At 42.0% G+C, this 27,521-nt stretch overlaps 1 protein-coding gene and 1 long non-coding RNA gene across 3 annotated transcripts in view; one reads left to right on the top strand and one right to left on the bottom strand.

The window, feature by feature from the left end:
• Positions 1 to 9,363, top strand: part of GPD1L (glycerol-3-phosphate dehydrogenase 1 like) — a 37,655-nt gene extending 28,292 nt beyond the window's left edge. Inside the window, exons 6-8 of one of the 2 annotated variants that reach the window (XM_075921973.2) lie at positions 127 to 360; positions 1,105 to 1,211; positions 5,248 to 9,363. In XM_075921973.2, the coding sequence (XP_075778088.1) occupies positions 127 to 360; positions 1,105 to 1,211; positions 5,248 to 5,344 (438 nt within the window). In that variant the 3' untranslated portion in view covers positions 5,345 to 9,363. Of the gene's footprint in view, positions 1 to 126; positions 361 to 665; positions 737 to 1,104; positions 1,212 to 5,247 lie in introns of those variants that run through there. The other variant, XM_089776614.1, reaches the window with a different exon arrangement.
• LOC112547622 (uncharacterized) lies at positions 356 to 18,317 on the bottom strand. The gene is made up of 5 exons (XR_016348940.1): positions 17,152 to 18,317; positions 13,193 to 14,178; positions 11,409 to 11,478; positions 9,906 to 9,973; positions 356 to 493 (listed from the first exon to the last, which is right to left on the bottom strand). It is a non-coding gene; the product is annotated as an uncharacterized LOC112547622 (long non-coding RNA).
• Positions 18,318 to 27,521: the final 9,204 nt, after the last annotated feature.

Raw genomic sequence — 27,521 nt, 5'->3', positions numbered from 1 at the left:
ATGCAACTGAGCAGATATTTGTATATGCAGTTCTTAACAGAACACTTGCATTCTCTTCCTTTGTTACTTCAGAGGTTCTCTAAGCAGTATCTGATTTGCCTTCTATTGTTTCTCTGCTCTCATTAGAACATTGTGGCAGTAGGAGCTGGATTTTGTGATGGCCTTCGCTGTGGTGATAATACCAAAGCTGCTGTTATTCGACTTGGCCTAATGGAGATGATTGCATTTGCAAAAATCTTTTGCAAGGGACAAGTGTCTACTGCCACTTTCCTGGAGAGTTGTGGAGTTGCTGATCTGATCACAACGTGTTATGGTGGCCGCAATCGGAGGGTGGCTGAAGCATTTGTTAAAACTGGGAAGGTATTGTACCAAGGCCTGTTGTCTTCTCTGTGTGATTGTAAAAACTTAAAAAACAACGAATAGTCTAGTAGCACCTTAAAGACTAGCAAAACGTACAGATGGTATCATGAGCTTTCGTGGGCACAGCCCACTTCTTCAGATGACCGGAGTGTTGGAAGTCCAGGTCCAAGAATAAATAAAGGGAAGGAGGGAGGGAGGGAGAAGGAGAAAAAAAATGGAGGGGAGGAAGAAAAAAGAGAGAATAGTTATCCTAGTCATATTGTAATGGGTTAACATACAGTCTTGTCTCTCCTTTTGTCCTTTAGTGTGTTACCATAGAGACAGTGTTGCAAAACTAGAATGAATGAGGCAGTTCCAAAGAGAAGGCGAACTGGAGGTAGGGAATAGGGGAAAGGTTGAGTTTACACAAAGCATGTAGGAAAATACTGTTATGAAAACCATAAACTGCTTTTGGAGGAAGTGTTAAGATCCTGCCATGACATTAGCCAATTTTTCCCATCAAAACTTCTTCATGCATCTTAATACTCATGTGGAGTGACTTTTCATTTAAGATGTTAGTTCTACCACCGTCATTTGGGCAAACTTTTGGAGCTGTCTTTCCATACTGAAGTAGTGGGATCAATCAGCACAGTAGAAGACCCTTACCAGGGCTGCTTAACCTCCCTTGTATTCAAAATGGTGTCTTAGGCTGGTAAAAACCTTGCTATGATTAACTTTTTTTTTTTTTTTTTAAATACTATTAAGTCAATTGAAGAACTGGAGCAAGAAATGCTAAATGGTCAGAAGTTGCAGGGGCCACAGACTTCTGCAGAAGTCTATCGTATCCTGAAGCAGAAAGGAATGGTGAATAAGTAAGTAAGAGGACATGGGACACGTTGTTGGGAGAGGGGGTGGTTTTCTTTTTTGCCCTACATTTTTTTTAACACTTTCACTTTTTGAACATATGAAGACTGTTTCAAGAGTGTAAAAGCAAAAGTTGGAGATCCCTTGAAGTCCCTTCGACTTCTGTGGAATCAGGAGTTAGTGGAAGAACAGGGGCGGATGAGAGTGCTGCTGGGCCCAGGGCAGCGCCGCGGGGCCCCGGGCAGCAAAATTTTGCAGGGGGCCCCCCCTTTGACACAGCGCATGCGCCGTGATGCCAAGGTGCATGCGCGGGGCCTCGGGAAGCGCAGAGCCCGGGGCAGCTGCCCTGCTCGCCCTGCCCTAAATCCACCACTGTGGAAGAACATGCCACAGAGGTAGAATGTGGATAAGAGCATGTGGCTATTCATGCAAGTGCTTGAGGGGATATGGCCTATGAGGCATAGTGGTATATTTGATTAATCTTTGCCCAGTTTTAGCTTTGTTTTAATCTTTTCCTAGAATAATCTTGAGTTTCTCATAAGGGAAGCATTTAGGTTTTTTGGCTCTTTGTATAGCCATTCTTGATGACTTGCCTACAATAATTGTTCTGGTAACTATTAGTCTATTAATTGCTGCTGCTTATAATTCAGAAATGATTTGTGGTTAATAAAAGTAAAAATAAGGACAAATTTGGTATTTCTTTGAAATTGGCAGACTGGGTTGTGTAGGATACTCCTGAGCTCAGAACCTCAGCCTGTGAGGTGTTCAGCACGTTTCATAGCATGCTGAGTGCCTACACCTCCCACCATCAATTTTATTAGGAACTGATCGTGTTCAACACCTTTCAGGTTTGGGCCATGAGAGAAAAGTTGCATCTGTTTAAAAATACTTGGTCCAGGTTATAGTCTCTGGAATGTACCATACGCTGAGGATGTTAAGTATCGGGTAATTGAATAATCGAATAGTTGATGCATTTTTGCATCGACTATTTGATTAGTCAATAGAGCGCTTTTGCCTTTGAAGTGTAGCAATAGCCTTAGGGGCGGGGAAGCAACTAGTTGACTATCTGATAAGCATTTACTAGTCATTCACATCCCAACCATGGGCATATCTGGTTGACCCTATTCAGGCAACCATGCTAATGTTCCTGCATTGGCTGTACAGCTTAATAGTGCTTATTCCAAATCATTTAAATAAAATAACATTCAAAAATTGTAAGACTTGTATAAAGGATGGCAGCTCAGTGTTTATAAGTTTCAGAAGTCAAAATCATCTAGTATATTGTTTTAGGTGTTTGCCAAATGACAGAGGAACTGAAAACTTCTGAGGCAAAATTCCACCATTGAATCCATATTCACAACTACCTTGGCAGCCTATCTGCAAAATTGGTTAATGTACTTCTGGAGCAGTTTAGGGACTTTGTTTCACGTTCTCTTCAGTACATGACACATTAATTCTCACTGATATGTTATTAGAGTGTAATGAAGAATGAACTCCCTAATGCAAAAAAGAAATATTTCCATCTGTCTAAGATTATAATTCTTACAGCAAAGCTAATAAACAAGAGACTTATTTGTCAAGCCTGTTGCATCAGCTTGTTTCATGTATAACTTAGATCTAAATGAGCACTTACTGCAGAATTGGAACTAAACAATAAAATAAAATATAAAAAGCTGAACTTCTTAATAAACTCTGTTAACAGACCATCCATCAACTTTCTTGCTGGTGACATTTGTTGTTTATCTCCAAAGAAAGGGAGCTTTGTTACTAAGATTCAGTTTGACGGATCAGCTGTATGTAGTGATTGCTTTCATCACATGGAAGGGTCAAAAGCATGCATGTTTAGCTTTGATATTGTGGTTCTCTTTCCTTGTTTGTTGTAAAATAGAACCAACCAACTTTGCATTTCCTGATACAAAACAAAGGTTGTCCTGATGTCATTAATTCAGGAGGTTCTACATGTGCATGATTCCTAAAGCCATATGTAGTCTGTAGTTAGTAAGACTTGAAATGTGTTTTCGTCATCTCTTCCTTTTTTTTAAATGAGACAAAATCACAAAAATGAACAGATTTGTCTCTTGATTGGCAGTCCCTCTTAAAAATAATGTTGGCAGTTTTTAAAATAGGGTTTTTTTCCCCTTGACAATCTGCTTTCTTATGTTTCAGTGTTTGCTGTAGAAACAAAACACAGGTCCTATCTCTGCAATATACGCACAGTAGTAATTAAGCCAGTTGGGGAAAGTGTTTAGAACAATTGTTTGCAATACTCATTGCTTGTATTGCTCTCTTAAACGTCTTCCAGTAACTTTTTATTTTTCTGCCTTTCCATTTGTCAAGTACAGAGCTGAACACAGCAGTTTTTTGGATTGAGCTGACATTAAGTAGGCTGATGTTTACTCCTCTGCTTTATCCTTCACCTTAAAACTTATGCAAATTTTTGCTGGATGACACTGCCATTCTTGGACACTTGTGTGTCAAATAGTCAGTATTCTTGGACTGTGCCTGTTAATCAACTATTTCCAGCAGGTTATACATGAACCCCATTCTTATTCTCACCATTATACCTATTGGATGCTGAATGATCCTTTTTTAAGAGCATTGTCTTTTTAATCTAACATTCAAGACTTGCTTTAAAATTATATATTAGTAGTATATTCTGATGCTTATTTCAAAATTATTATTTTTAAAATTGGGATGAAGGCCTAGTAACGGTAAAATTTAGGTGCCAGTCTTACAAACTTCAGTGCAGATGCATGGCTCTTTGTCATGTGGAGGCACATAAAAGTCAGTGGTACTCAATGGAGGTGTACTGTTCAGGATCAGCCTGTATATTTACAGTGTCATTTGGCTATAAAACTCTTCATCTGAAGGGTAGTTGCAGAACTAACCCCTTTAATGTTTCCAGATGCACATCCCACACAAGAGTATGCATATTGTTGTCACCATTAACTTAAACATTGCCATTTTTTCAGTAAAAAGCTTCTGAGTTGTGCTGACAGAAATATTAATATTAAAATGTTGTTTGGAGCAATGATCCCATCTTAAATCAACTGACTTCTCTGAATGTCCTGATAACCAGCACTACAATATCTGTGCCCATTTGAAGCACATTTTTATTTAATATGGGTACAGTATGTCTTGTGTCTATCTCTAATAATGGTCACACAGAAACAGATGATATGATGTCAATTTTAGGTCAAACTTAAGATTTTATATTCCTACAAAAACATTGCAGCCTTGTGTTTGAGAACTAGAAAGTGAAATTGACTCTGCTGAATGTTCATGCTAAATGGAATCCAAAACATCAATTTAGATTTTTTTTAAAATCTTTGTTTTCATAGTCTTTAATTTTTGTCTGTAACATCCATGGAAGTTTTATTTTTGAAAACATGGGAAACTTTAAAAAAAAGGGGGGGGGGGAAGCTAGCCTTTATTTACTTATTTATTTTAAGGATCCTAAAACCCATACTTAACTTTATAGGCTCTTCTATTGAAAATCTTGATCTCTGATTTTTAATAGGCACTCTTAAAAATTGTGATACTTTTTTTACACTGGATCATTATTCAAAAAGAATTATGATCTTTTCTATTTGTAACTGAGCATGTGATAAGATGATTGCCAAAAAGATGACAGCAAGCATTTTTTTTTTAAATTCTGAAATAAGTGAATTATCAGGTTAGGCATAACAGATGTTGCAAGATCCATTATGTCTTTACTATGAGTAGGCTTTTGAGGGCCTGACTTAGTTCACAAATGTATGTAGGTATTACATTGTGGTGATATATGTAGAATATATATAAGTGCCCCGTAAATTCTAAAAGAAACACTGATTCTCAGTGATAGAAATGTAGCCGTGTTAGTCTGGGGTAGCTGAAGCAAAATGCAGGACAATGTAGCACTTTAAAGACTAACAAGATGGTTTATTAGATGATGAGCTTTCGTGGGCCAGACCCACTTCCTCAGATCAAAAATTCTCAGGTACTCTTTCCTCCACCTAACAAAACATTGACTAATCTTATGTTGCTTTTTCCTTTTTTTTCTAGGTTTCCACTGTTTACTGCCGTGTATCAAATCTGCTATGAAGGGAAACCTGTCCAAGACATGATATCCTGCCTTCAGAGTCATCCAGAGCATATGTGAAATGAATTGTGCAATTGTACTAATGCAGCTTCTGCCTTTCAAATTCATATTTGGGTTCAAGTGGATGTAACAATAAGCTTCATAAGAATCTGTACATTAGGCAACCTTAGCAACATGAATGTATATGAATTTCTACAGGTTGTTTTTTTTTTTTTACACAACTTAGTGGTAGTGTAGTGTTGGATTGGTGGCTGTCATTTTACTAGCTAAAATGCAGATGTTTTTAAGATACACAATTCAAAACTTGCACTATCTATCTTTGTCTGTATCTATCTATCTCTATCTACGTTTGCATTCTGTTTGTGTTTCTACAGTACAAGACAAACAATATTTAGTAATCTTTCATTCTAAAATTCCTCTCATATTAAAGACCCAATCCAGTGCACACTAGAGACCAGGGGTGGGCAGGTTCATAGGCAGGGGAAGGTATTGCCAAATTGCCAGGCATGGCCCCGTCCCCAGAACACCTAATGTAGGTGTACTGGGGGCAGAGTGTTGCTTGCCTCCCCCAGCCCTACCTTCACCCACTGTCCATGCTAGACACAATGGAAGGAATCCCATTGGCTTCACTGGGAATTGGCTTGAGCCCTGATTAGCCCCAGTAGCATAAACTGTGTCTGTCAGAAGTTGATTTTATTCTGTAATACACATCACAGATTTCTACATGTTTGCATGCTTTTTGGTGATATTCGTTAGTTTAAGCACTATTAGTGAAAAACTAGTTGTAGCAGCCATTCAAGAAGGGGAGTAGTGGAATGGCATTTTTACTAACTGTATTTAACAATATCATATGATGTTTAGACCATCTCAAAATATCAGACTAGTTCAAATCTATTTTAAAGGGTGTTTAATTCTTTAAGTCTAACCTGTAAAAAGAGTATATTACCTCTCCCTCCATTTTTATCCCTTTCTGCTTGATTTTTTTATATTTCTGGTTTTATATCTTTCTCCCACTGTTTCCAGGTATTAAGCTGTTCTAGAATTCTGTTAGGAAAGACAACCAGGGAGGATTTTACCAGCATAGACAACTAGCACTGAGGCCCTGTGGTTCATCCATGTGCTGTACCTGTGATTCCATTCATTTTGTTTTAGGCCCATTTTTGTGGTAGCCACCACACAACTGCCATGCAATTCTAGTGTACGCTATAGCTCCATACCACACATTGAGGGAGTCCCCAGTGTTTCAAGTTTGTGTTGTCTGTTATCCAATGAAATGTACTCCTTTATGCTAATTGCATTCGTTTCAGTGCCTACCAGTGACTGATGTGTCAGCTGGTCTCTTGACTCGATCCAGCTTCTACTGAAAATGTTCCCATTTTTTTTAATTTGAAAGACTTCTATGGGGATTGGATCAAGCTCTTTCTAACCAATCTGCCTAAAAGCTTCTCAGAGATCATGCTGCCTCTCAGCTCCCCCTGATATCTTAAGGAAGGATGGATTAAAGGAGATTATGGGGGATGTTAATTTGAGGCTGCTATTGCACATCTCCATTTTATGAACCTTTTTGGGGAGGAGATGGATGTATCTTTCTGGCCCATGATTTTATTCTATTAAAGGAAAAAATTGAATCTAGCCTTAAAGATCAGGTGTACAGCTAAGCACATGAAGGCACAACCCATAGGTGAGACCTGGGGAATAAGGTTCGTATTGGAGCAGTGATGGGCAAACTAGGCTGGTGAGTGGGCCATATGAATGGCCTCCTTATCTCAGTGGCCACAAGACTGTTATAACCAAGATGGTCTCCTGGGATAGGGTAGTTATGCTAACTACACTTGTGTACCTAGAATTTGCAGGGTGTGCCGCTTGAACCGTATCAGCGTAATTGTTGGATGCAGAAGGAGTACATGGCTCTCTCAGTCAATGTTGTGTGCAATCAGCATGCACCTCACTTAATGTGCCTTTGCTTTACATGCATGTCACTTTAGGAGAAAAACTGCGGACACGGAAACCAGCGGAATCTAACAACCCTGCACATGGGCAATGGTAAACAAAATGTCCTCGGGCCACACACGCAACCTGATGGGCTGCATATGGGCTGCAGATTGCCCATCACTGGCAGTGTTCCCTCTAAGCTGTGTGGCAGCACAGCTTCACAGTTGATTAATCAGGCCCATCCAGTCTGTCAGCATGGACCTCTGAGCTGCTGACTAGGCAGGCTTGATTAATCACCTGTGAAACTGTGCTGCCCCACAACTTAGAGGAAACACTAACTACTAGTATAGAGATTGATAGAGGTCACTACTGAGCTAATAAGAAAAGTATCTGGCTATTTGGAATTCACAGTCCTAATCTTTGAGCAAGATGGGGACTGACCACTACCCTTAACTAGCCAAGAGCTTTGAATTAGAAGCTTTAAGATGTCGAACTGTAGGCCTAGGAGTACCAGTCACCCTTGCTTTAAAGCACATTATATAGCTCTGGATATTTTTTTTTTTATTGTGGAATAAGAGAGCAGCAAAGCAGCTTCATGTAAACAGAAAAATATTTCAGAACAGGGAAAGCATTTTGCATATGCCAAACTAACAATTATGTTTTAAATTATATTTAAAAGAACATGTGAATGTCTACAAAAGGTCATTTTACTGGGAATGTTTTGCCTTATTTTTCTGAACGTGATGCTGAATAATAGAAATAGCCAGGGGTTAGTTTCAAATGCATGTGTCAGTGGGATTTGGAAAATTAAAGTCTCTAATGGAACTGATCTATGAGAAATTATTCATGTTCAGACCATGTAAAGTACATTAATACAATTAATGGAAACATTAATATATTAATGCACACATGACGCATACACTCCATTACAGCATAACTTGAAATGGGTTTACTTATGCTAAATTATACTATTAAAACACCAGGTTTGATGGATTTGCCTTATATTTTATTTTTACATATAGTATGTAAAATAATACAGTTTTGTAAGATACATAAAGGGCTATATAAGCTAAAAGTGATTAATTATATATAGTATAGGACTGAGGGGTTATTATTTGTTTGTGTTCATGCTCTTTCTTCTACATAAGGGCTGTATCTAGACTGGCCAGTTTTTCTGGAAAATCAGCCGCTTTTCCGGAAAAACTTGCCAGCTGTCTACGCTGGCCACTTGAATTTCTGCAAAAATAGTGACATCCTACTGTAAGAAATCAGTGCTTTTTGCAGAAATACTATGCTGCTCCTGTTCGGGCAAAAGTCCTTTTGCACACAACTTTTGTGCAAAAGGGCCAGTGTAGACAGCTGAGATTTGTTTTGCGCAAAAAAGCCCCGATCGCGAAAATGGCTATCAGCGCTTTTTTGCGCAAAAGCACGTCTAGATTGGCCATGGACGCTTTTCCGCAAAAAGTGCTTTTGCAGAAAAGCGTCCGTGCCAATCTAGACATGCTTTTCCGAATATGCTTTTAACAGAAAACTTTTCCATTAAAAGCATTTCCGGAAAATCATGCCAGTCTAGACATAGCCAAGGAGTTGATTTTGATGTAAACCCAGTCAGTGACAGAGCCAGAGAAAGGTTTGTTTATTGAATTATTTTCTCATATCTATAACTCTGCTCACTTTTTTTCTCCCAATAAAACGCAAACCCTCTACAATTAAGGAATTTATTTTGTTTTTATTTCTGAAGATGTTTATTATAACACCATTTCTACTTGATATTTTATTGTTGCTTCAACTTTTGGCTTGTTATTTTCATTAATATTTACTACTAATTATGATACTTTGATATATATATATATACCAGCACTAAATGATTAGGACCCAGTCAATAAACACTCTTTTACTTGCTAGTGGGCGTAATCTCATTGAAAACACTCTGTCCAATAGTAAGTTTTTTTTTTTTTTTTTTTTTTCAGGATCAGGTCCTATATTTGTATCGTTCTTTACTAACTTACGAACAAAAATCACTAGGGGAAGTACATGCAGTTTTCTAATAGTATCTAACTATCCCATTGCATATCTACTGTATTGTTTAAGGACTGAAAATGGATACCTCTTTGGAAACTTAGTACAATAAATATTTTGTCTTGGAATCACTTGTTTTTAGCGTTTAATTATTTTATCATCAAACTTTTACTTGCATTGACTTCATGCACTTGATGTATTGCAACTGATGTCACTAAAAATGTAATCAGTGAAGATATCTGAGACTGCCATAATAGGGTCTATGGTATTTTACTAATTGTTGTCTAAGGATCAGGGTTTTCATTTATAAATTATTTTGCCAGCACAGTCTTGAATTGGGTCAATCCGCTAAAACAAGATATTCTCTGTGATACGAATGGCATTATCGTATTTAGTTCATATAATTACTGTGTCATCCACTAGAGGTTGCTGTGGCACAAAATTTTACATGATCTGTTGCAGATTCAAAAGTTTCAGAGGGGTAGTCATGTTAGTCTATAACCAAAAAAACTTAATGAATGGTCCTACAGCACCTTAGAGACTAACAAAAAATGTATATGATGGTATGAGCTTTTGTGGGCACAACCCACTTCTTCAGATTGTATGTTTTCTCTTTAATATTTCTTTTAAGCGCTTTGCTGCCTTGTGCAAATGAATTATTCTATATTACCGTGTTACTTGAGGCCTGGGAGATGCACAGTCACCACCATCTCATGCAGCATAAAATGGATGAATGTACTGGAGATGAAAAGAAAATAGCTGTTATAGTGGGATGTCAATTATTTTGACAAAGGCCCTTCCTGTAAACACTACTTGGCTGATGCCTTCTTACCATAAAGTGTTTGGACCAGGAAAGCAGTTGTACTTATGCTGCCATCCCGTGACCATCCTTTGCAGTATGGGGGAGAGAAGATCCTATTAGAATTTATGCTGATCCTGGCCACATTAACTGTGACACAGTTTATTGTGAACTTTCTCTCCCATTTGGAGATGGCTCACTTATAGGCAGGGAGATGGCATGGTTCCTAGTGAAATTGTCTTCACCTGTGTGATGAGAGGGGAGTAGGCACAGGGTCTTTCCTTTATCTCTAGACAGCTCTGTAATACAGGGTCCCATAGGCGTTGACAATCCCCTACTATTTGATGGGATAAGTCAGGAACTAAACCTTACAAACTCATGGAATTTCCTACTTAATGTTGCCCCTCCTGGGAGTTTTCTGGATCCAGCCTCAGAGTGACAGTTTACACTATGATGAATGGAAACACTGTGATTACCAGGAATGTAGATTTATTCCACAAACAGAATAATAGCTTAGCCTTGTAGCATCTTTCCTCCATAGATCTCAAAGCATTTTAACAAAGGAGGTGAGTATCATTATCTTCATTTTATAAATGCGGTAGAGGAGACTAAGGAAGAGAAGGAAAGGGACTTGCCCACTGTCACCCACAGGCCAGTGGTAGAGCTGAAAATATAATCTTGGTTTTCTGAGTCTTACTTCAGAGCTCTATCCACTGTGCCCCATTGCTATCAAACCACTGGCCATTTTCTGTCCAATTGTGCTGAGCTAGCACTGTCATCAAAGTTTCGGAATAATGTGATGGCTTTTTTGTTTTTTGAAAGGATGCCAAGACTAATTGCTTTTACCAAGTTCCATATACAGTATCCAGGAAATGTAATCCAAATACAATGGACATCCTAATTAAAGGGAGGCTAAGTACATAGGAAGGCAGAAACCACAGCAGAAAATTAGACTAATAAAATCTCTTTCTGATAAATGCTAAGTTCCATGGTTGGAGGCTACTGGGGTGTTTTGCTGCTTGTTTTATCAGCCCTTGGAAACTGGCTCAGGTACCTTTTTATTTGTCTCACTGTACATGATCCACGTGCTCACTCAAGGACATGTCATGCAAATTACAGATCTAAAATTCATGCAAATATACGTGACAAATAAAATAGCCTCAGTTTTCCTGTTCTGCTGCTTATTCATAGCATTCCCATCTTTGCATATGCCAGATAGGAATTATTTATCTATCTTGGATTTTATTTCTAGTTGGCAATCGTGAACCAAGTCCGTAGATATTGCAGCTTGTCTTTAATGGAAAAATAAAAAAATTCTCTACATCATATTATAGCATTTGTTTTCTGCTGTAAGAAATTGAAAAATTAACTTACTTGGCATGTCTTCTGACCATCTATTTAATTTCTCATACGGTTTGCCATTAGTTGAGGGAATATTCAAACTCTGAGAACAAAGATACATTATTCAAACTAGAAATGTATCGGATGAGCATCTGCCTTCAATTCTATATAAAGCAAATGAGAAGCTGTATAGTCTAGAAGTCAGATGACTCGACCCTAAATTATATTCCTGTTCACTTTTTCTCGCTGTCCAGACCCTGAACAAGTCATTAGGCTACGTTTAGACTGCAGCACTTTACCGGGATATCAAAGGTATCTCAGAAAAGCAATGCCACGCCCAAAGAACACGTCCACTTTTTCAGAAATTTCCGAAAAAGCGGACACGTTCTTTCGCCATCCCTGTAAACTTTATTTTATGAGGAAGAAGGGATGGTTCGAAAGAGCAGTTTTTTCCAAAATTTGGAGCTGTGTAGACACGTCAAATTTCGGAAAAGCCTCTTTTGAAAGAAAAGTCAGAAAAAGATACACAAATTGCAGATCGCATCTTTTTCCAACTTTTCTTTGTAGTCCGACTTAGCCTTTAACTCTCAATTTTGGTTGGCTTAAGTCTGCTCCTATTTAAGTCAATTCTAAAATTCCTGTTGATTTCAGTGGGAGCATAATTGATCCAATAGTGAGCATGTTTGAAATTCCTGCTTTAACATCTCTGTTCCCATTTCTAAAATTGGGAATAATACCTGCGTCAGAGGAATGTTGTGAAAATTAATTGTAAAAGCATTCTGAGCTGCATGAGTGTTGTTCAAATAAGATTTCATACTTCAAATGTTTTATATACACAAATGACTGGAAATAGAATAAATTGTTTTGTGTTGTGCATTCTTAATATAAACAGTTATTTCAATGTAGTAGTTTATTAAAACTTGTTCATAACTGCATAGTATAACTGCTATCCTGAATAAAATATGTCTTAAACTACCTCCTTGATGAGATCCACAACCAACAATAGTTATGGAAGGGAAAAATGCTTTGAGAGTGTTGATGTTGTAAATTCATTATTCAAACCAAGACACTGATTCCTTCTATTTTAGCTATTGCTGCACAGGAACAGCCTGGTTTTGGACATATAAGTTTCAAATTGCGCTAATCACCTGTTCGTTATAGGTCATATTAAATTCCTCAGTTTTAGCCATGCTGGTCTTTTTAGACTTTGGCATTTTCATCTCCTGTGATCACTACAGAATGATTTCAAATCCTCCACTGCACTTCAAAGTAACTCCAACCTGGCTCTATTTTTACACATCAGGTGCTTGTGTGTGCTATTTTTACACGGGTCGTTTTCCACACTATTACTTGTGAAAAAATGTCTTTACCTTAAGGTCCTTTTTCTGTGTACAGGTTTGTCAGTAAATCTAATAGTATACATGTGCAAATAATTTGCCTGAGAAATTCTATAGTTTGTGCTTGTGAGTGTGCACAGAGGCCAGCAGGAGGATCTCTGTCTTTTAACTACTAGCAATATTGTAAAGTTAATTTAAAGTTTTTCATATTTCTTCCAGGGCAAAGCTCGCATACATAACCCCCAGTAAAGCACCAATCTTCATTCTCTCCCAGTAATGCAAAGTTTTCCCATTGCCCTGTTTAGGGGTGTTGCTACTATTATAGATGAATCAGGTAACTGTTGTGCCAACTTCCTACCTTCAGCGCACACACCCTACTACCACAACTCTGTAAAACCCCACATTCTCTTCTGGGAATAAAATATATCAAGTCCAAGTGAAGGTTCTTTTTTAAAGGGAGTCGTTCTTGGGCTTTCTTACCTTCTTTTGCCAAAACAAACCAGATCAACAGCTTAAAAAAATTGTCTGATCTCTTCCTTCTCCTTGTAGCATGATGCCCCTAAGGCAGGCATGTCCAAAGTCCGGCCCGCGGGCCAAATGCGGCCCGCGGTCGGATTTAATACGGCCCCCCGCTTCTCCTGGCTCCCCGGTGCTTTTTTTAACTGGCGCGCTCAGCACGCCGCTTCGGGCCGCCGCCGCCGCGGTCCCAAACCCTGCCCCTGCACTCCGCTTTGGGGCTGAGAGTGCAGGGACAGCCCTGCTTCCTCCCCCTCTCCTGGCTCCCCGGCGCTCCTCTGACTGGCGCCGCTTCCGGCCGTGCTGCCGCCGTCCATGGCGGCCGCTGCGGTCCTAAAGTCCACCATGTAGGGCACGTCCACAGCCCTGCTCCCCCGCTTGGCTACGGGTTCGCCCTGCCCCCGGGCCGCCGTGAGGCCAGCATGCCCTGCGCTCTCCGCCCGCCTCTGACCCTGCAAGCCCTCTACCTTGGGGCTGAGAGTGCAGGGACGGACTCCGCAGCTGCTGAGATCAGGGACTGCCTTTGAACCAGACCTAGCCTATGTACTGCAGTCCAGATCTCAGTTTCACCCTTCACATTAGTGTAGGCAAGTTTTTTTTTCAATTGAGATGAATACATTGTAAAATCTCAGTTAATGTCAGTTGGTCTAAATCAGTTATAAATATATTTGGACACAACATGTATAGTTGGTGTTATGTCGTTTGCCGTTTGCAATAAACTTTGCATAAAATAGTTAATTTGCATTTAATTTTAATGGTTCAAAGAATGTCAGGCAAAATGGTCGGCCCTCACGCATGTTCACTTCATCAAATTTGGCCCTCTTTGAAAAAAGTTTGGACACCCCTGCCCTAAGGCTTTCTGGGTAATAGATGGCTTCTTGAAGATCACTTTGTATTCGGGTGGCTTTAACAATCTGACATCATACAGTGAAAAGCTGGCAGCATATCTCCTAAGAATAGGTGTTAAGTGACAATGTAACAGTTTACAAATGTCTGCAATGCCTGTTAAGCATAAACAATTCATAGGTTCAGCTGGAGAAGACCGACCGAGTTTTTTTTAAGCGTGGAAGGAACTAGAATGCAAGTCCGATCTAATTTGGACAAATAATTCTGCCACTGTCTGCTATGTAAGCTTTTACATGAAGATATTTATAAGGCAGGGGCAAACAAAGTACAGACACCAAATATGTAAGTCCTCAGATCATAGCTCAGTCCTTAACAGTCTATTTCCCAATGCCACATCTTAATTTCCTTATTGAGCAAATTATTTCTTAGTTGAAGCCCCATTCTTTTACAAAGAAAGATGAAGTAACATATACTACTATTACATTTGATTTTAAAAGCACTTAAGACAATTGGAAGTATTATAACGGACTATTCAGAGTAGGCTGCTATGTACTGTAGACATAAATGGAGCCATCTTTGAATTTGTCTTGTCTTTGAACACACTTAATTTTCATATAAGAGGTACTTCAGTATATTTGGATGTTCTTGTTGATACTTAGGTATATTTAATGTAGTTGCATTTGGATTTCCTGTCCAAAATAGGGATGTTAAATTGCGGGTAATTGACTAATAGAATAGTAGATGAATATCACCCTAATTGATAGGGCGCCTCTGCCTTTGACATGTAGAAACAGCCCTAGGGCTGTTGCTACACTTTAAAGTTGAAAGTGCCACGTGGAGCCTCGGGTCAGCTGGGGACTCCCTACTGATCCCAGGCTCCACACGGTGCTGCCACTTTGAAATACTGGGAGGAGCCTGATGCTGGGTTCCCCGTGGCCTTTCAAAGTGGGAGTGCCACACGGACCCCGGGGTCAGTGGGGGAATCCCTAGCTGACTCCAGGCTCCATGCAGCATTGCTGCTTTGAAATGCCAGAAGGAGCCTGATACTGGGCTCCCACAGCTGCGTTTCAAAGCGGCAGTGCTTCATGGAGCCTAGGGTCTGGCCCCAGGCTCCACATGGTGCTGCCACATTGAAGTACCTCCTCCTTCCTCCCCCCCTCCCGCCTTGGTGCCTCTTTCTGATAGAGGCAGCAAAGGGGGGGAAGCGACTAGTTGACAAGCTTGTCAACTATCCAATAAGCATTTGCTTATCAGATAGTCGACTAGTCCTTCACGTCCCTAGTCCAAAAGAGATAAAAGGATGCCCACATTTTAAAACTGGGCCTGCCATCTGTTTTGCAGCTTTGATAATGACTCTCATCTGCTTTGCACTGTTGTTTTTCTCAGCACCCTCAAACTTGGTGGTTGTAGCAATAAAACCAATCGTTACTTTTCTGTATTGAGTTGCTTCAGCCCGAACTTAGCCTAGGCTGTGTTCTTCTATAGAATAACAGCTGGTTTACTACCAGTGTATAAATTTGTACAGCTGAAAAAAGGTTAACATCAATATTCGCATCTGGGTGATTATGTTGTCCCTGATTCACCTGGTAGGCATGGTAACCATGTAGAATCTAAGACTATCTGAAATTTGAATCTCCATGGTTGACTTGCATGTGTCTCCCATCTACATTGTCATTTTCTCTCCCAGTATCAGAGCCCCAGTATACTTGGCCCTGCACAAGCATATAATCAAAGATCCTGCTGTGATGCACTTCCTCATCTCTAGAGGCAATCTCTGCATGTCAGGTAAATCAGTGTGGAGAAGGTTGAACTGCTTTTGTATGTGCTGTAAGTAAATAGGACTTTAGCTTCTGACATTTTTCACATGCACTAAAATAACATATTTTAGGCTGGGGAAAAATAATTCAATATATTGCTTTGACTGGGTAGTGGCAAGAGAGTCTGAGTGAGTAAAAAGAACACAGACTAAACTTGCATGTCCAAAAGTGGTAGAAGCTAGCCTCTTATGGTTTGTGACCTTATGTCATAGGCTACCTTGCAATAACAGCCTATCCTGGATATATACTCCAAAGCTATCCTTCAACAAAGATAAAGGTACAAGTAGAGGAGATGGAGTTAATGTTCACAGATGAATGAGAATATTCATGAAAACTTTATAGACAAAAATGTAGTGAAAGAACTGTTTGGATTATTTTTTTTCTATCATATCCTAGTCCAAGTAACCAATGGAAAGTGATAAGATTAAGGAAATGAGCATGGGGGGCACTCCAGCAAGGTTATATATATAAAATATGCATTCCAGTCACTTTATAGAGCATGATCGTGGGATTACAGAAATACGCACTGGACATGCATACAAATCCAGATGGACTGATGATTATAGGCAATTGTAAACTCTCTGGGATGGAGGGGAAGTTTCAATCTCATGGATGAAACATGTTTGTTAGATGTCTGGCTATAGCCATACTTGGATTTGACAAAAATTACAGTCTAAGATAACTAATAGTGGATCATCTGGTCAGTTACTGGTGGGACCTCAGGCGGAAGCTAGGAAGCAGGTTTTGTGATTTAGGGGACGATACTCATCCCTAACACCATCTAGCCCTTTTCCATTGTGGCTATTCTGCCAATGAGAGCCTTATCGTCAATAAACCACTAGTAATCATAGCAATTTAAACCCTGATCGAGGAATAAGGCACTAGTGGCCACTAGTATTCTAATCTACACTAATGCTCCTATGGTTGCTGCCTCTGGTCAAGATTAGATGGTAAGAATGTTTAGTCAAGCAACAGAGTACTTGATGTGCATTTGGCTCCTTTGGGCTTTTCTTCACTGTGGACTAAATTGGCGTTGCTGCAATCAAAGCAGGCATGGATTTAGCAAGACATAAATTGATGGGAGAAGGTTTTCTCCCGTTGACTTCAGTACTCCACTACCTGAGAAGTGGAAGCTATGTTGATAGGAGAGCATCTCCCATTGACATGGCATGGTGTAGACACCACTGTAAGTCAATATAATATGTTAACTTAAATAACTTAAGTTATATAAATTATATAACATAACTTAGCTTGACTTACCTCATTAGTGTAGACCAAGCTTTTGGAGCTGCTCTGGTCATAGTTGTTGACTTCATGGGGGCTCTAGTGTTGAAGTGCCCATGGAGAAAAATTAGCAGGTGCTCAGCAGCCAAGTTCCTCCCTCTCCCACCATCACCTCTCACCCCCCAGCGGCCCTGTTCATCAACTCCTTCACTTTCCTCCCAGCCCTTACCACCAGCTACAAACAGCTGTCTCAGGATATTTTGGAGGCTCCGGAAGGGAGGAGGAGGAGGAAGAAGTGAGGCGGGATAAGGATTGTAGTTTGGGGAAGAGGTGGAGTGGGGGCAGGGCCTGGAGTGGAGCAAGAACAGGAAGAGGCAGGGCAGGAGCTTGGGAATGGGTGGGTGGAGAAGGGGGGGCAGGAAGAGGTGGGACTAGCTTGGGAGAAGAGGGAGTGGCGTTGGGTGCTTGGGCAGGTAGGATGTCAAGCACTTGCTGGCTAGGGGGGAAGCTGGTGTTTATAGCTCTGGCGCCACAAATGAGCTGGGAAGCAACTGGTTCTTAGGAGCTGAGAATTCTCCTACGGTGAGGGAAGCTCTTGACTAGTGCCAAGCCAGCATTTGTGACCTTTTCACCCCCACTGCACCCAGCTGTAGTAAAAGGACTGTATTGATGATAGGGAGTAAAAAACAAGCCCCCATTCAGTCATATGTAATGTGAATTCTACATTGTTGCATACCATGAAAAGGCGAGTATGAGAAAGACCTTCAGTTGGACTAATCATCAGAGTAGATAGGACTGAGCATTTCACATCTAGGTCATGGGTTCTCAACATGAGGCAGATTCATGAATAGATGCCAGGGGGTTGCAACCAACCAGACTGCTTTTCCCATACTGGTATTTGGGAGGACGGTCCCAACTAAATCCTGGTTTGATGGGACGAGGAGAGTCCTGATACAGAGAAGCTTGAGAATCACTGCCTAGATAACTGGCATAAATCTGGCTAAGACTGGTAATAGCTTTAAAAAATAGGGTTGCCAGGTGTCCGGTATTCACCCGGGCAGTCCCATATTTTCACCTCCTGTCCGGTAAAAAAAAAATTCAGAGAATACCAGACACCTCCTCCCCAGCCAGGAGGCGAAAATGCCGGGCACCTGGCAACCCTACAAACACTCAGCGCCCGGCATCCCCCTGGTTCGCCAAACCCTAAGCCCCCCGACCCCAGCCCCCATGCTTACCTGGTTCCACAAGGCTGCTGGCACAAAATGGCTGCTGATCAAGGGGAAGCATTTCCCTGTTCCTAGCTCTTAAAGGGGACATGTTGTTTTATTTTTATTTTTTCTTAAGTCTTGGAGTCCTTTTTTTTTCTCCTTCAACAGAATTTTTTCCCAGTGTTGGGTTTGTTTTTGGTTTTTTTGGGGGAGTGGGGATGGGGTTGGTATTTTTGTTTCAACCATCTGGTAACCCTGTTAAAAATCAGAACCATCTGATTGGTAGTACATTGGTAGTACATTACCTGCGAATGGCTACTGGAGGTGCTATGAGAAACAGGCTGATCTCAGACCAGTTCTTCCTGGATAGATGTCCATATCACAAAACCAATTCAGAGAGGTCATGAGTTGAAGAAGCACGGATTCCAAACTATCCTCGCTACACTCCCTGCGTGTCAGGAGCAAAAGCGTGTTAGTCAGGCTACATAAGGAAGTCTGCAGGGCTGTTGACTGTGCCAAACCTATTCTATGGAAAACAGTGACTTCATTCTCCTGGGCTGTACTTTCCTACAAACTAAATCTTACTTGGTTTTTGAAATGTGTGTACACACATACTTCACTTTAACAGCAAAAATACTTAATTTTCAAGTTGAACACTTGAGGCTTGTCAGAGTCTGATTTATCTCTCTCAAGTACAGGATTCCTGCTTTCACTAACCAGCCACAGTTCTTGAATCTAAAAGAGGGACTTTTTGAAAGATTAGTTTTAAATGGAAAAAAGCATGGTAGTCTTTGTTGTGGTGTTTGTGGTGATTCATAAATATGTATTGAAATACTACAGGCAGATGCCATGAAATAGCTGAGCTTCAAGTATTTCATTAAAATTTCTGTTTTGTTTTGCTCTTTATGAATTAACACAGAGGGGTTTATTGTGTTTGCTTTGATTCAGAATTATTAGTTCATGATAATGAATTCCAGGCTTTTTCTGGCATAGTTTGTGTTTCAGTGTCACTCTCATCCAGTTGAAGCTTACTGCTGAGGTAGCGAGAAATCCTAATCTCCCTGTGCTGGCCAAGCATACCCAAGAAATACCTCAGTGTGAGGGTTTGGAGGACAGAATCCTCCACTCTCCTCCCACCCCAAAACTCGGAGGCAGGTGGTGAAGATCCTAAGCAGCTGGACTAGTGTTGCTATAGCCCGTTGTCCTGTCGTTCTCTGCCTATACCTGCTGGAGCTTTTCTTTCTGCAAAACTGATTTACTTCCTATATCCATCCAGCACACCCACAGCCTCCCGTTCTGTGATTGTGTGAGGAGAAAAGCTAAAAAATATAACTCCATGGCAAAAGGCCTGCACAGGCTCTCTGCATACCCCTTCCTCTTCCTGGCTCACTCATGTCTGGTTCTGTCTCTTTAAATGTATTTAGCACATTCTTCTTCCTGGAGGATTTGACCTATAGATAATTTCTTTAACTATATTTCACCTTCTGATAAGACATTCAAACAACATTAGCTCCAAACATCCTGATTCTTTCTGTTGTTATACATGAGGATCACTTATTAAAGCTTGTGGGTTTTTTCTTGTAAACATTAGCAATGGTTATACTTTTTTTTTTAATGCTTCACCTTCCCTATTTGCAAATTGCTCCATCATCCTCTCAATATATTCCTGAGTTCGCAGGCAGAAACTGCCAAAACAGGCTTCTGGGTTGGGAGGTAAGTTGACTACCAGACCTAATTTAAGGCCTAATTAAAGAAGCATTTGTTTACTGTTAAATTAGCCTTGCTAATGTTGATTTTCCTCTTATTATTTGATGCTCTGTGACTAATAATCTGAGAAATAGAATCTTTCTGATTACCACTTTACCAAAATAAGAATAGTATAAAATAATTATAAAAAAGAACAGCAGTTTGGTGGATGACCTGCATCTAACCACAAACTAATAGTTCAGACTGAATTGGGTAAACAACAAAACATTATTTATCTAATCTTGTACTCAGAGAAGTACAACAAAATTCACCACATACATCATTATTCACTGACGGTGTTTGTAAATTGTTCACCCAGCTTCAATAGCTAACTTTAAAAAAATATTTTGCATTTTTTTTTTAAATCACATCTCAAAAGTTGGTAAACTGGGTGCAAGCAAACAATATAGCTGTGTCTACATTGGTGCGATCTTGCGCAAAAGCGGGCACTTTTGCGCCAAAACTTGCTGCCTGTTTACACTGGCTGCGAGTTCTTCTGCAAGTACACTCATGTACGAAATCAGTGTTTCTTGCACAAGAACTCTGACGCTCTCGCTCAGGAATAAGCCCTCTTGCGCAACTGTTCTTGCGCAAGAGGCCAGTGTAGACAGGCAACATGAATTTCTTGCTCAAGAAATCCCTATAGTGAAAATGGCCATCGGAGCTTTCTTGTGCAAGAGAGCATCTACACTGGCATGGATGCTCTTGCGCAAAAACACATGCCAATGTAGACACTCTCTTCTGGAAGAGTTTTTGCACTAGAATTCTTCCGCAAAAGAGTTCTGGTGCAAGATCATGCCAGTGTAGATGTAGCCTATGTGTTTTAATACAACTAAATGTATATGCAAGCCCACAGATGGAGAGGTGAAAGGGGCTCTTGCCCCAGGGTCTGGCAATTCAAATGATCCTGGGGTTCCCAGCTGCCCCTACTTCTGGTACACCCCTTTGAATTGCTGCTGGAGCAGCTCTGAGGGCTAGTGGAGTATGTGTGTGCACCGAGGTTCAGAAGGCACTGAGAACTTGCTGACCTTAGCCCCTGCCTGAGGCCCTGCCCCTTCCAGAACTGCAAAGCTAAGCCCCCCACACCTTGTCCCAAGGTCCACGTTGGCTGTTGGCCCAGCTTTGCTTACATCTAGGAACAAAGAATGTAAGCAATTGTTGCAGGATGGAGGATTCTATCCTGGGAAGTGTCCGAGACAGAACATCAGAAATGGCTGCCCGTCGCAGGGAGCCATAGCCTGTAATACCTCTAAGGCTGGTATAGGGGGCTCTGTCTGTGAGGTGGAGTGTTTTCCATATAAGGGCATGTAAATTAATAATCTTCCCCTGCTCGCTCCACCCATTGCAGTGAAAGATCAGCCAATGGGCTCACTTGTGCTCAGGCCTGCTACTCCACCCACTGCAGCAAAAACCAACCTATGGGGTGATAAGTTCACAGGCAATAAAACAGGCAGGCAGCCCCTCTCTCACTGGGGATTCGCATCAAGTGAACGCCTGGCCTGATCACCCAGACGCCTTGCACCCCCCGCTCTCGAGTCTTACTGAGTGTACTCCGAGTTGGTCGACCCGAGTGGAGACAGTTTATGAGCATGTGACCGGTACTTGTGTTCCTGCTGTCTCCAGAACTGGTATAACACCCCCCCCCACCATCATCCCTATCCTAATTGATTTCTTAGTTGTCCTTATTGCTTGTCAAGTGACAGTGGCTAAAAAGTTACTAAGTTAGTTTATAAATAGTTGTGGTTTAGGTTTTTTACTGTTTCCTTGTATAAAGTTGTGTAAATAATCAGCCCTATGGACAATACCAGTGTTAATTCAACTGTTCCTAACCCCTGGGCAGTTATTGGGAATTATTGTGATTTAGAAAAGCCTCAGGGAATTGTTTTGTGTTGTCTGGCAATCTGTTTAATTTTTGTTCTGATGATTGTCTAGCGTCATCAAAATAAAATCAGTTTGTGCTTTTTAAAACCCCCAGTTGTGGTCTCATCCTTCCCGGCATCCCTTTGAACCTCGAGTATTACGGGGACTGACAGAAAGCATTGACTCTGAAAAAGATTTGGGGTTGATGATGGATAATAAGCTGAATATGAGCTCCCACTGTAACTTGGTGGCCAAAAGAGCAGATGTGATCATCTAGGAATGCATAAACAGGGGAATCTGAAGTAGGACTAGAGAGCTTATTTTACCTCTGTATTTGGCACTGGTGCAACCACTGCTGGAAAGTGATTCTGTCTGGCCCAAGAATTAATGCACGTATCCAAGTCAGACATTACATAAATTACTATGGACTAAATTTGCCCCATATATAAAAAATTAGAGTGATAGGGTGGAATTTTCCTCTTTATTCTTAGAATCTGATCCTCAGCTGGTGCAAATCTACATTGCTCCAGTGAAGTCCTGGATAATCCTGTCAATAGCCGTCACTTCTCTTGAGATATACATGCCCCTTATCTGTTTTCCCACTCCCATTAAATTAGCATAGAAACCTTTTTACTATGTAGTTCAATAAACTGTCAGCTGGGTTAACAGATGAGGTGACTATGATAAATTCCTTTGGTATCTGTCCAATGTCAGACAAGTTATTATGGGATAGTCTTTCACTGAGTAAACTCCTATTCCCAACAAACCCAACCCTCAAGTGCGTAAGTTGATGCCAGAAACTGTATTTCTCAACTGTTGTCAGACATGATTTGCATTCAGGACTCCATTTCTGTTTTACATTTTAAGGGCTTAAAACATCCAAACAATACAGTGAAACTCTGGGATTTTCAAAGCAGTCTAATGGAGCTAAGAGACTGAATTACAGAATATCTGGGTACACCTACAAATACATAATTTACAGCTGTAAATTTAAATATTTTAAAATAATTTCCTTCTGTATTTGTCCTTAAGACTCCAATTCAGGTTTTCGTGTGCTCCCTGCATGTGTTACAAATTTGTTCCTCTGGGTGTGGGTGATCAGACCACTCCTGGGAACTTATAGAGGAGAGTTGAAGGATTGAGGGCACAATGAAAGTAGTATCCAGAGGCAGACTGGCAACCAAAATAGGCCCAGGAAATGGGTTGAGAACGGCCCACTTTTTCACAAAGAATTTTTTTAAAGTTTTCTCTTTGACCCCCATTAGCCACACCCCTGACCCATTAACCATGCCCCTGACCCCCATTAGTCACACCCTGTGACTCCCATTAGCCAGGCCTCTGGAGGTAACACTCTTGGGGCAAGATGGACACATGACCAGAAGTGAAAAGTGTCATGTGATCCCTCTCTAAGGACTTTTCCCAACATCCTCCTACCAATAGGGATTAGTTTGGCTCCCATCAACTCCCGCCCCCCCCCCCCCCCCCGCAACTATCCTTCAACTGCATGAACCCAATGGGTGTGACATTAACTCGGGGGCGGAGAGGCTGAGGGAAGTGTTCCCTCTAAGAGTTTCCTCCCATGAGCAGAATGAATTTTGTGTTGTGCACCAGTACTGAGTTCATGTGGCTTTTTTGGATGTGCCACTGTGGCAAAATATCTCATAAACATCTACCTTTTCCCTCTGCTACCATGTCTTCTCCCCTTACTCCATCAACTCCCCTGGAACCTGCTGCCCCCCAACCACCTCACCCTCTGCTGTCCTGACTCCTGCCCTTCTCACTGCCCTCAGCCCTCCTGCAACCTGCCCCCCTCTTCCAGCCCTTCTCTCCCCCCTGTGCCCACTCCTCCAGTAGCCCCACTCTGATCATGTGAGCTAACCCTCCTCATCCCCTCTCCTAACACCTCCCTCTACACACCTGCCCTGCCTCCCTCCTCTGGTGCTGGTACCTCCCCTGCAGGTGTCTTCCCTTCTGCTTCACCCCCAGAATCCTCTGGCACCTGCACCTTCCCTTGCCCCTGCATCCTCCTGGTGCCCCCCCTTCCCTCACTGCTCCTGCCCCTTTTGCCCTCTTTTTCCCTGATGCCCACCCCCTCACCACCCTCTGCCCCGGTTTCCCTCATGCCCCTGTGCCCTCACACGACTTGTTCCAACCCTGTCTTCCTCATGCCCACTCCTTATTTCAAGCCTTCTCCCAGCACCCCCCCCCCCGATCCCAATGTCCTTACCCTCTCCTCTCCCAGCATAACCCTGTCCCCCCTCTCACTGACACCTCCCCTCCTGCCCTTTTCCTCATTGTCTCCACTTGGACCCCTGGCATTTGTCTCTCCTGCACCCTGTCCCTTGGTGCCTTCCCCTTTCTTCTCCTGACCTGCCCCCTCCCCTCAGCACAAGCCCCTTCCTCTCCCACCCCTTCCTCCTATCTTTCCCCCTTCCCCTCCCCTACCTTCTGCCTTCCAGTTTGCGGCGCTGGAGTCTGTGATCGGGCCCCAGAAGTCCCCGCAGCCCTGGCTCCAGCTGCTTCGGGGGCTCCAGACCACTTGTCGGGCCTGGAGCTGGGTTGTGCAGTGCAACTCTGGGCCGGGAGGTACATGGCCGGCGCCGGAGAATTTAAAGTGCGGGGCTAAGGTATCCCGTCACAATCCCACTCCTCCTCCAGCAGCCGCCAGCCGGCCCTTCGGAGGACGGCCCACCGGGAAATTCCTGGTATCCTGCCGGGCCAGTCCACCCCTGGTAGTATCCTTATATTTGTTTTATTCTCTACATATATCAACAGACAAAGATGTTAAGTTAGTAGAGGGAAGAGGCTGGAGATCTGGCCGTGCACACGCTGCCTCAGCGTCTGTTGATTCATTTCTACTGATGCCCTGGCTCAGAAGACCCTTATACACTTCTAATCAGTAGCTCTGTCAATGATTCACTGAGAAACTGCTGCATAAGACTTTTCTCTGGGTATCACAGAGTCACTCTCCTTAGTCGTGCTTTTCTCATGTTGTTTGCCCCCATAGTCTCTTTATGCAATCGGGTTTCCTGATGTTTTGCCACTTTACCTTCAGCCTCTTCTACCCATTCCACAATCATACCACATCCACACTTATCCTTATTCATTCTTACCCTGTTAATTCATTATAATCAATACATAAATCAATAAAATCTGTGTGAATCATATCACATGAACTGATGGGACAATTAAATCAGGGTGCAGAATTCAACCTCTTGAACCACTTCAGGTGTCACATGTTTTTGCAGGACTAGTGTATTTATTAGCAGGTAGCAAAAACTTTCCAGGTTGCTTTTGAATGTAGGTGTTTGCAAAGTTACGTGCTGGATGTATGCAGTAACCATTTAAGCACTTCATCATTTATATATTTTATGAGAGTACACTTGTGTCCCTCTTTTGATCAAACTTGAGTTAAATGTATATTTTAACTAGAGATGCATTTGACTTATTTATTTAATGCATCCTTTCAAGTGGAAAGACATCTTACAAATACAATCACAGGGTCATGTTGTTCTTTGTGTTCATGGAAGTATTCTTATACTGATCTGTTTGCAGACATATATCCATCCCTTATTTGAATATTCTGTTTCCATGTCCCTCATCCACTAGGTTACCTATCAGAGCTTTATTTGGCCTGTTGTGTTATTTTGATTTGGTTCTATTTAATTCATACATATTAAATAGTATTGACCATATTCTGACAATGATACCTGTTTGCATAGCAATTACTTTGTGTTAACATTTAGGAAAGGGGATGCTGAGCTGAATCCTGATTTACAAGGAAAGCTCAGAAGCCAAAAGGAGAAAAGAGACACTATTTTTTAGGGAATGAACAAACTAAAAGGGCCAGTTAGCAAGCCAGAAAGTTATGCTAAAGAAAAATTGGAGTGTAAGGAATAGCTTTCTCAGAAATATGAACCATTTGTTTAAATTATGAGAGTAGGATGGGAGGGGTTGTGGGTACATAAAAACTTTTTCAAGAACTGGCAGGGGAAACAAATATCACATAATTTTTATAATTTCCTTGTGCTTCCAAGATGGAGGGCAGTCTGGGACAACACATTGCAGAAGATGATTCTCCCTCAGAAAATTGTCTCCACAGCTTCCTTGCTATTGCAATTCCTCTTGAGCCCTTGGAATTTACCTATCATTTTCTTACGATTCAGAGACTTTAACCCATGAAGGGCCATTGTGATAACCTAGTCTGACCATCAGCATAATACAGACAACAGCATTTCACCCTGTCATTCCAACATCACATACACATCCCATTTGATTCTGGGATTATGGCAGGTTCTCCTGCAACAAAGCCTGCAAGGGCTCCAAATTTTCTGACAGAGCATCCATTGTACCACATTGATTGTTCCTGGGCCTGGCTCATCCCATGTCTTGTGGAGGAGCTCTAGGATCCCGTGGGGCTGCCTCCCATCTAGCAGTTCCAATGGGGATAAGAGGAAGCACAGGATCAACCAGGCTGGTGATGGGGATCTGAGGCTTTGGCCCTCCAGCTGGTTCACCGAGTTCCAGATAAACAGAGTGCAACACAATGTACAGTCCAACATCCCCACAAAACAAAAGGTTTGCAGCCACCTCTGGTTCTTGTGAATGGCTCAAGGGAGCTCAGGGCTTATCATGTCTTTACCCTCTCCTCAATAGAGGGAAAAGGGGTCTGGGTCCCCTCCATAAAATGGGTGGTTAGGGTGGGAGCCTGGGCCTTTCCCCTCCACTAGGCATATGGCCACAAGCCCCACCCAGGATCCTCCAGATGCTAGAGCAAAGGGGTCTGTAGTCTCCGGCAAAGGCTGGCCCTGCTCTCAGGCCTGGGGCAGCTGTTACTGGCAGAATCTCTCCTGCAGCCAGGACTCCTGCTGCACCCTTCTTCAGCATCAACCCAAGTTGGAGCTGTCTGGCTCTGGGAAGTGTTGAATCAGTGCAAAGGTGCATCCCCTGGACAAATGTGGGGAGGATGTGCCTCCGGCTTACACAGCTCAGTGGTGCTGTCAGTCCACTCCTCATGTCCATGAATCTGGAAATTCACTCCGTTCTCAGGCTCGTCATGGGGTTTGGTCTATTGGCCTCTTAGCCCCTTGCTGGAGGAGGGGGAAGGGAGCTGTACCTGGATGGCTCTCTAGCACTCTGCTGACAGGAGTTCCTGTCACCTGCCTGCTCACTCCTCTTTAGCAGCCCTGCCACTCTGCTTCCCAGACCTTTGATCCCCCCCCAGCTGCTGTTAGCCTGCCAATCAGCAGTTGTTGGCAGTGCCTGGATTAACCCTTTGGTTTCTGAGTGTGAGGGAACACACACCCCATGACAGGCTCCCTTTGGAACTCCTCCTTGCGGCCTTGGGTCTGTTCTGGGCCATTCTGTATCTGACGCAGAAGTTGACACACTACGAGGAAAGGAGGCAGATCCGGTTCAATAGACGACTGGTGCATATGCTGTGCAAATGAACTTATCCCTGGGGCTGAGACATTGTGCTCAGGATGGAATATCTGATCCGTTGGAAAGGGAATTGTCAGGATTTGTTTCTCTAGACTGGGACAATATTCAGTGTCTGGGCTGGTCCCATCCTTTCTGAACTCCAGATTCATG

Source organism: Pelodiscus sinensis, chromosome 2 (genome assembly GCF_052426305.1).
Source record: "Pelodiscus sinensis isolate ZL-2025 chromosome 2, ASM5242630v1, whole genome shotgun sequence".
In the NCBI taxonomy this organism is placed as follows: domain Eukaryota; kingdom Metazoa; phylum Chordata; order Testudines; family Trionychidae; genus Pelodiscus; species Pelodiscus sinensis.
Note: the sequence above shows the minus strand (reverse complement) of the source record. Positions and strands in the feature narration are given on the sequence as shown.